The sequence below is a fragment of the Sorex araneus genome, chromosome 1 (genome assembly GCF_027595985.1).
Source record: "Sorex araneus isolate mSorAra2 chromosome 1, mSorAra2.pri, whole genome shotgun sequence".
NCBI classification, from domain to species: domain Eukaryota; kingdom Metazoa; phylum Chordata; class Mammalia; order Eulipotyphla; family Soricidae; genus Sorex; species Sorex araneus.
This window is the reverse complement of record NC_073302.1, coordinates 364,506,458-364,516,156: the sequence shown is the minus strand read 5'-3', so window position 1 is coordinate 364,516,156 and position 9,699 is coordinate 364,506,458. Positions and strand designations below refer to the sequence as shown.

Below are 9,699 nucleotides of genomic sequence, written 5' to 3'. Positions count from 1 at the left end.
TGCTGGAAGAGAGAAGAGGTGGCCCCATATCCTGGAGGCTTTGTCAGGGGTTGCGTGGGTGAGAGATTTCTGCCCGCCTCAGTGGCCTTAATTCAAATACCATCTGGAAGAAACCCTTTTTCTTGGACCATTCAATGCTGAACTCTTCCCCCAGATCGATTCGTTTAACTCAGGAGATATTTTAATAAGAGAATTTCCTTTTAATATTTCGAAAGCTGGGGCTGGGGGGTAAGAATAGTATTTTCCTTTGACATCCAAATGAAATGTTTGGGCTGACGAGATGTGGGGGATCCTATTGGCATCTCATTTTCAAATCTCTGCGGTGGGGGAAGGAGGTAGCCTTCAGCTGAAGAACAGATTTCAGGGATGGTGTGAGGTGGGGCGTCCCTGAGAGATGTAGCTCATGGGCTGGATCTCGCTTCTTTCTGCCTCCCTCTCGATTCTCTTCTCTGGTCCTTATTTTCCCAGGTAACTTTACAGACTTCTTTCAGATGACTGCAGAACAGAAGACTTCTCTGTCTGCTCAGCTTGATCAGTTTCAGAGATGAACAGCCCCAAGGGCGGAAGCACCAGTTCTGACAAAGACTGGGGATCTGGGTCTTTGCATGTCTGACATGTGCCATATCTAGGCAAGGAGATTGGGGTGGGATGGGGGTGCACCGCTACTTCTTCCACAGCCAGACTCCTTCAAAGGAGATATATTAGACTTCAGGCTCTGCGGGTAGATGGGGGGAAGCACCTCTAATTCTGGGTGAGAGAAACACCCAGGTCTCTATAGCAGTCTGGGATTTTTGCATCTTTCAAAGCTTTTTCTTTTTCTTAAACCATGAGCAGGTTTCCTAAAAGCAGTTCCAGTGCAACCAGCAGGTACCCAGCCATGGCTGCAGTGCCATTTCTAAAGATCACCTGAGAAGCTTCTCAGGGGGGAAGAGAGAGGCCATGATGATGTATATTTTGGATTGCAGACAAAATGGCGACATTTTTCACCTCTGCCTCCAGAGATCCAGGCCAGGGAAAAGGGGGATTTATTTCTCTCACATCAGATGCTTCTCCAGATCCTCAGATGCAGGTGGTTCCTCACTTCCAGCTCTTGTGGGGGATGCTCTTGGGGAGACCGTTCTGAGGTTTGCCACTTTTGGGTTTTGGCTCCTTCTCTGAGCAATTCTTGAATGTGAAGAGGAAAATATTTCCCCTTCCTGTGCCTGCCTTTGCCTCTGCCAGCCAGTCAGCAGGCAGCCCTATCTTCTAAATCCAGGAGGAGCACAGAAATGCTCAGCTTCTGTAGTTATCAAGTGAAAGAAGTACTTATAAAAGTGCGGGTTTTATTAGAAAGATACCAATCTCTTTTCCCTCCCCCCCCACCCCGGCCATAAAAGGAAAGCGGGGAGGGAAGAAGGCGAGGAAATAAATCCTGCAAATGCCAGATCCTCAGGTCCGGGACGAATCCGGCGCTGAGGCTCCTGCAGTCCGGAAAGGGCTCCGGAAAGCCCTCGGAGCGCAGCTCTTCCGCGGCTGCAGACCTGGTCGGGCCTCAGTGTGCTTCGCGCGGTCGCGCTCGGCGGGGGCGATTTGAGAAGTGATTCTTTAGAGGGCCAACGAAGCCTCGGCGGAGTCCAGTTGCTGCTGGGAAGTGTCCACTGTCGTCTGCCCGGCTGCCAGGTCCCCAGCGCGGCTTTGACCGGAGGAAGATGGTGGAGGAGGCGGCCGATTGGCCCGATCTATAGGGGGGGGCCCGCCGGAGCACCTGGGCGCCCCCCGCCGCGCCGGGGCACCGCGGCCTTTGTTTCCCAGGCCTGGGCGCCACGCAGCCCGGCGCTAGTGGCTGGCTTCCGTGGCAGCTGGGAGCCAGGCCGCGCCGCGGGCTGGCAGCTCGGTGTTTGCAGAGCCGTTGCCGCCCCGGGCTCGGCCGCTTGCCCAGACCTCGCCGCGCTCGCTCTCCCGGTGCCCGGCCAGGCCCTGCCGCAGAGCCGGAGCGCCGCTGCGGCCTGCTCGGCCCGCTCGCCACCGCAGGATCTGCGCGCCCCATCTTCGGCCAAAGAACCCCTTCTACACGCGGATATTATTCAGAATAAAAACTTTATTTTTTTTTGTTTTGTTTCTCAGAATGTGAGCAGCAAGGAATGTAGAACTCTCAAAACAAATCTAGCATTTTTTTTTCGCCTTTACAGATTTTTTTTTCGGTTTCGCCGGATGTCACAAACCTAAATCAAAAGCGGGATCCTCTCTGATATTATTGCATCATTACCGTTTTTTATAAAGGAATTATACTTCCCTTTCAAATAAATTTTTTTCTATGTACGCCAATACACCATTGAACAAAAGGCCCAAGAAACCTTCTGAACAATATCAGGGTACAGAATTTCTTTAATATAAATACGAACGGATGGGGATAAATAATATTTAAAACTTAGATTACTCAATGCTTGCAAAAAAATATAAATAAATCTGACTGTTCACCAGCATACACACACGGAAAGACGTACACTTAGTCATCCTTGCACAGGGAACCCCTGTTTCAAAGCGCCTTTGATTTTTTTCTCGCTCTTTACAAGAAGTGCAATTAAAAAAAAACTAAAAGTTTAAAAAAAAAATCGCTTCCCCTCGGGAGCCATAACGTACGAACAAATTCACATTGAAGAACTCGGCTAGAAAATTTGTTCATATACCCTGTTTCTGATCAAAGAGTAGAAAGGTAAAAGGGTGCAGGGCCAGCGGGGCCGAGCGAGGGGCGGAAGGAGATAAATATCGCTACAGATACTGACAGCCATTCCAGCAACCAAGATTGCTACGTCACATAAACTATTAAAAAAAAAAAGCGTTACCAAATAAAACAAAACGGGAGGGGGGTGCTTAAGGGGGTCTGGAGGAGAGAGAAAAGGGAGGGGCTGGAGCAACCTTAAACAAAACAAAACAAAAACAAGCATAGAAGGAGAAAGGGGTGGAGGTGGGGGGTACTCTCCTGGCGCGCAGCCCCAGCCCACCATCACAGGTGGGTGAGTTTGGGGGCTTCCTGAATTCTTCCCTGAGAAGGATGGTGGGCGGTAAGGTCCGTGTAGGTGGGGTGCGGCTCCCCTGGCCCAGGCCCGTGATGGTGGCCGCTGCCCAGCGGGCCTGCACCCCCGTAGTCCATGGCGGCCGAGGCGGCGTGCGGGAGATGCGTTAGGCCAAAGAGGGCCGGCCCAGAGTTGCTCATGGGCTCCACATAGCTGCCCCCCACGAAGACGGGGCTTCCCTGTAAGTGTGGGGTCCCATAGCTGCCGTTGCCCTGCAGGCCATGCGCGTGCGGGTCGTAGTCGGGTGTGCCCCCGGCGCCCGCGCCTGCAGCCGTGTAGCGCTTCTGCGGGGGCGGCGGGGGCGCGCAGCTGGGCAGGGGTGCTGGATAAGAGGCTGGGGGCAGCCCGTAGGCGCCCTGGGGGGGCTTGGAGAAAGGTGGGGGCGACTGGGGCTCATAGGGGACGCTGTTGACCAGAGAATGCATGGAGTTCAGATAACCGCCAGCGCCGGGGGGCACGGGGCTGCGACTCGGGGACTGGCCCCCCGACGACGTCAGCACGCCCTTGCCCTTCTGATCCTTCTTGTACTTCATGCGGCGGTTCTGGAACCAGATCTTGATCTGGCGCTCGGTCAGGTTCAGCAGGTTGGCCATCTCCACACGGCGCGGCCGGCACAGGTAGCGGTTGAAGTGGAACTCCTTCTCCAGCTCCACCAGCTGCGCGCTCGTGTAGGCCGTGCGCGCCCGCTTCGACGACGCCTGCCCCGGCGGGCTCTTGTCGCCCGCGCAGCTCTCCCCTACAGGCACAGAGAGAGGAAGAGAGGCGTCAAGGAGCGCCCCAGCCCCGCCCAGCCCCGACCCCCGCCAGGCCCCTCCTTCCTGCAGGCCCCAGAGAACTGGGCTGGCCCAGTGGAGGAGGTGGAAGGCGGTGAGCCTGCCTGCTGTAGTGGTGGGGAGAGAGCTCTTACCAGTCCCTGAAATTCAGTCAGGGGGCAAGGCCCAGGCTTCTCTGTTGGGGACCCAGCAGAAGAGAAGCGTCCTCAGCCAGCTGGCCTTCCTGCTTTATATTTCCTGTCCTTTTGCACTTTGAGGCATCCCAGTCTACCAGCTCCTGGTGGACAACTCACTCCCTTTCCAGAAGCTTTCAAAAAGTCCTTTGCTCATCACTGGATAACTGGGCAATTGCCCTCATTGGTTATTTATTTATTCTGCCCTGGAGAGATGGGGGACAGAAGCTCCAGTCTCCAAGGCCTTTTCTGCCCAAAGGAACAGAACCCCTTGAAAGTAGCCATGGGGTGGGATGGGGGATCAGGCCAATGATGCTTGAAGCCAGGGCGAAGTTTTCCAGGTCATGTTGCAGCCTGCCCCAGCTTTAGTCACCAATCTTATACCCTTATGGTCACTCTGGCCCCCCAAATCCTGGCTCCTGGGAGTGCCCAGTAACCCAGACTCAGAGCAGAGCACTGGAACACTTGAAGAAGGCCAGGGCCAAGGTAGCAGGATGTGGAACTGCTGAGAACCTGGTGCTTCTCCCCAGGAGCCCAGTTCCAGGAGGCCCATGTGGTTCCTATTAGGATGACAAGTTCACATCCCTTCCCCCAGGAAGCCCCAGGCGGTCTTCCTGGCGCTAAGTCTGAGTAGGGCCTTCCCAGAGTCAAGGTGGGTGGGTCCCTTCATCTGCTGGAGCAGAGATTCAAAGTGGGCTCTGGTGATAGGCAAAGCACTGATTATGAGTTCAAGGGTAATGAGGCCTGTTTTTATGCTGCCATATTTTAGGGGAGTTGTTGGGGCCTACTATTTGCTTAGAAGTGAGAAGCTATGTGGGAAAAGAGTGGAGTCCAAGTTTGCTCTGTTCAAAGACCCCAACTTCCAGGGTGCCACATAAGAGGTTCCAGATGTGCTAGGCCCCACTTGCTCTGGGAGGGGTCCAGTGAGACCCCTGCCCCTCAGAGCTCCCTCTAGGAGCTCCTGGGCACACAGAGACTGCTACTTCCCTAGCTGCAAAGGTCTGGAGAGCTTTATGGGAAGAAGGGTGTAGGCACACAGCTGATTCTTGAGCACATCCCAGCTCTTGCAGACCGGACTGTGGTGGCTTGGAAGGGGGGTGGGGTGGCAGGCGCCCAGTCAGGGGACCCTCCTCCAGAAGGCACCCCTTTACCTGAGCTGGAGCCGCTGGTTTTCTGCTTTGTGTTTTGCCGGGACTCTTTCATCCAAGGGAAGATTTGTTTGGCCACGGTGGGCGAGTTGAGCAGCGGGCTCTTGGCGGCGCTGGCCGGGGCGGGATTGTTGCTGGCATTCTGAGGTGGGGACACGGAAGAGGGAGTCGGGGGCACAGCTGCGGCGGGCGCTGGGGGCTGTGGCGGGGGCTGAGGCTGCTGCGGGGCAGGGGGAGCGGCTTGGGGCGGCGGAGGGGCCAGGGGAGGCTCGCCCAGACCCGGGGGCTGGCTGGGCGGGCCGCTCAGGGTACGAAGACACGCTTCGCTCAGCTCGTGCGCCTTGGGATGGCCCCCCGCGCTGGGGGACTGAAGCGAGCAGGCCGGTCGGTGGTACTCGCCGTCGGCGCCCAGGGCCGCGGACGCGGGGTACGGCTGCTGGTTGGCATTATAAGCGAACCCGTTGGCTGCCTGGTAAGGGTAGCCACCGTAGATCGCCGAGCTGTCGTAGTAGGTCGCTTTTTGCATCGCGTAGTTTCGAGATCTTGATCGCACACTCTGACAGGGGCTTGACACCCGTGAGGGCGCACATTGGCACGCCCCCGCGGTCACGTGACGCTCCGCCGCCAATGGCCGCCCCGCGCAGACCTGGGGGGGCGAGAATCGCAGCGCCGTGAGGGCTCCGCGCAAATCCATCTTACTCTCAATAGCTAAGTGACATGAAAGCCATAAAAGAAAAAGTGGTCAGCAATATTTAGCAGCACGACTTGGCCCCGGGCGCAGAGAGCCGCGCTATAAAAAGCTGCTGGAATTTACTGGCAGCTACAAATATTTGCTTAACTTGCGTCTGGAGTTGGGGGGTTTTCCGGGGAGAGAGGAGAAGAGGGAGGGAAGACGCGAAATCCGGGTCCCAGGAGCTGGGGTCCAAAAGGAGAAAAGCCTGATGGGCTAGAAAGGAACAGGGTTAGGATCCCTCTTTTCCAAGGATAAAGGTACTTGGGGTGACCCTGCATCTCCACTCCTTGGTCCAAGAGAACGTCGCGACTCATCCCCACCCCACCCCTCGGACTTGGGCAAGCGGAGAGGAGGCAATGAGGAGTTTGGGTCGCCCATTTCTATTCATCCAACCTTCGTTTTAGGGCTCACATTTGCCAAAAGAGCCTGACAGGTGGGGGCTTCCCAGCCAGCCTTCTTGGATCTACCAGCATTCGCAAAAGGTGGGCAAGGGACGTTCTGGGCAATTGGCCCACTGGCTCTGCTGAATTTCAGTGGCTGAGCTGGGCAAGCAGTTAGTCCAGCCTCGTGCAAGAATATGAGCCACCACCTCCAAAGAAGCCTCTTGTGGAAGAAAACTTTGCGCAGAACCAACAACACCACCACCTCCAGCAAGTCACAACTCCAGCCTTGGACAACTCTTTCCTGCTTTCCTCTCCCTATTTCTCAGGCATGTCCCAGCAAGCCACTCCCACCTCTTTTCCCTAGTTATAGAAGGTCCCCAGACCCTCCTGCTTTGGACTTTCTGAGGTGCTGTTATTCAGGGCAACTATCAAATTCTACCTGTTAAAACATGATGGATTAGAGAAAAAAAACAACCCACCAGGAACCTGAAAAACCAGCGTTCATCTCCATGACCACGGCTTGAACTCTCCTTCCAACTTAACGATAATAGGTTCTGTCTTAGAAACTGCTATGTAATTTGATGTATGGGGGTCATTTGGCTCCGGACGAGGGATGGAAGCACAAACCATAAAATCCTGCCCGAGTTCCCTGATCTTTGTGTGCTGTTGCTATTGTCGATATTTGTTACTTGGTCTATTTACCTGCTTCAGAAACATCAAAAGGGCAACCCTAGAAATCTAAAAAGCAATTGAAATCCTTCTCAACTCTTTATTCACACTGTAGTTTGTGGAAGTGAAACTTGTAAATTTTGTTTGTTTTCAACTTTGGTATAGTCAGCCTGAGATTCTGTCCTGAAAAGTTCCATGTGAGTCTATTGAACACACACAAACACACACATACACACACAGATGCTAGTCTCTCTGACCATTTAAAATGCATAATGACAAATTCATGAAGAAAATAATTTACACTAAAGACCCAATTCTGTGTATTTGAGTCCTAGAGTTATTGACATATTCCACAAATAACAGATACTTTGTTAATTAAGAAAAAATAATGAAATAAACATCTACCAGTGGGTGATCATAATTTTGTTGTTAATAACAGGATCCTTTGGATTTCATTAAACCAACAATCAGACCAACATCTGGAAAACAGGCACAATTAATTTTCCAGAACCTCAATTAAAAATTACAGCGTCCCTTATCCGGAGTTATTGTGTGTGATCTCGAGCCCTGGAGTATTGTTTCTCCTTTGGAAATAGATAGGAAACCACAGATACCATGTTCAAAAGTAAATAAAGATTAAACAAACTGAATACCAATTTAAAACTGTATCCCAATAATGTTTGTTTCCTGTTCTTTCACTGAAAACTGTTCCTATTACATTTGGCAGTGTTAATGTCTGCTATTATAAAATTTTAAGATACTAAGGTTGTGTAAAATAAAACATCAGGTTAAGAAAATTACTCCAGACACTTGAACAGCAAGATATTAGATAAAACAAAATTAAGTTGATTCTGAGCGTGCAATATTTCAAGTGACTAGCTAATCCATTATCACAAGCTACAAGGCCTGCTTACTTAAGTCTTTTCATCAAGTTGCGCATTTGTCTTGTAAAATAACAAAAATTATCTTTTCAAATCACAGTGCATGCAACCACCACCATAAATTTACAATCAGAATTCACCTCCGAAATTACACCAATGTCTTTCCTATTGTTTGAGGTCAAGAGACAAACACCTGGTTCCCCCTCACACCCACACCCCCAAACTCAGCCCCCAAAGTTTGCGATCCAGTAAAGAAGTTGGAGGTTTGCCAGCCAGGAAACTTTGCTTTGCAACAACCCTACCCCCAGCCCCAACCCAAGCCCAGGGCTGAGGACACGGGAGTCCCCGGGAAAGAACTGTCTCTGGACAATACCCCCCAGGTTATTGGGCTGAGGGCTTGGAAGGCTAAACTGAGAGCAGGAAGCAAGCCCCATTGTCTCTCTGGAAGATCAGCCCAAACTGAACCTCCTGCCTTCAGAAGCCGCTCCCTCTTCCCACTCCCGCCCCTTCCTCGGCCTGCCCGCACCCCGAGTTTCTGCGGGAACTTCGGCCGGAGCCCCCGGCGGCCCGCCGCCTCCCTCCCTCCCTCCCCAACCCCCCGAAAAGTTGCGGCGGGGCCGGGGGCGCGGGCGGGTGGGGGCGGGGATGGAGCGCGGCCTGAACTCGAAGTGTAAGGGTATCAGTCACTGCCGGGAGGAAGCTCCGGCTTGTGAACTCTTCTTGAACCGAGATTTAAGTCTGCGGCCATAAATCACCCAGACGTTCACTCCGCCATTCAGCGCCCGCGCGGCCGCCGGCGGCCCCGCTTACCTTAACTTCTCCGGGGCGCCGCGAGCGCTGCCGCGGGCTCGGCCTCGGCCTGCGGCCCCCGGCCCGGCTCGGCCGCCCGGCCGGGTCCCCTCGGCGCGGGCTGGCCACCGACCCTCAGCATCGGCCGCCACGGCGGGCGGGAGGGACAGCCCGAGGCCCGGACGCCGCGGCGCGGAGCGTGGCCGCCTCGCTGCTCCGGCGCGGCTCGCCCAGGGCGGACTGGGGCGGCTGGGACCCCCCCTCCCACCCACCCCACCCACCCTCCCCTCCCCCACACCCCCGCCCCCTGCCCTTCCCGGGGGCAGCAGCCGCGGCCCGGAGATAAGCGCTGGCGCGGCGCGGGGCGCTGCCTGGGCTAGTGGCACCGACTTGGGTATGTTTCTTATGAATATTACACGCGGAGCCGCGTCTGGTCGGGGGTGCGGTGACGGGGGGCTGGGGGGGTTGCTGGGGGCGGGAGGCCGAGGCGGCCGGGGAAGCGCGGGCCGGCCGCGGGGGATGGGGCCGAGGGGAGGGGAGGGACCCGAGCGAGAGGGGGAGCTCGACGGCGGGGCGGGAGGAGGGCACCCCCCAGATCAGCCCGCCCTCCCTCTGCTCGCTCCGAGGCGTCTCTGAAGTCCAGGAAAATTATGCTAATGAGGACAATCGGCTCTCACAAAGGGGCTCTGGACCGGCCTCTATTTCTTAGGAATGGATTTCTGAAACCACGCAACTGTCCAGCCTGGACATTTGCAGTTGGGGAGCGAGATACGCGGGAGATGAGAATTGCACGGACTTTGGCCAGTTGACCTCACTCGCTGGCCCGCTCCAAGAACCTCTCAGCCAGTCTAGGGGTTGGGGGCTGGCATAGGACCCCCGTCTAAAGAAGGATTGTCTGGGGTTGTGCTTTGAGACCGAACCCCTTGAAATTCTGGCATCTGGGCAGGAGGGCAGGCGGGGAAGTGGGGCGTTTGTCCCGCCAGGAAAGGACGAACAGGGCTCACTCGGATCACCAACAAGGGGGTCCAGAAACTCGCAGGCCGTTTTGTGCCCATTTCACAGCACAGGCGTGGAGCTCACTTCCGCGACAGACAGGC

The 9,699-nt window shown here is 55.0% G+C and overlaps 1 protein-coding gene across 1 annotated transcript; it reads right to left on the bottom strand.

The window, feature by feature from the left end:
* Window positions 1-2,876: 2,876 nt before the first annotated feature.
* On the bottom strand, window positions 2,877-8,635 carry HOXA3 (homeobox A3). The gene is made up of 3 exons (XM_055142348.1): window positions 8,624-8,635; window positions 5,151-5,793; window positions 2,877-3,789 (listed from the first exon to the last, which is right to left on the bottom strand). The coding sequence occupies exons 2-3, from the start codon at window positions 5,671-5,673 to the stop codon at window positions 2,984-2,986; spliced, it is 1,329 nt and encodes a 442-aa protein (XP_054998323.1). The 5' UTR covers window positions 5,674-5,793; window positions 8,624-8,635; the 3' UTR covers window positions 2,877-2,983.
* Between the last annotated feature and the right edge of the window lie 1,064 nt (window positions 8,636-9,699).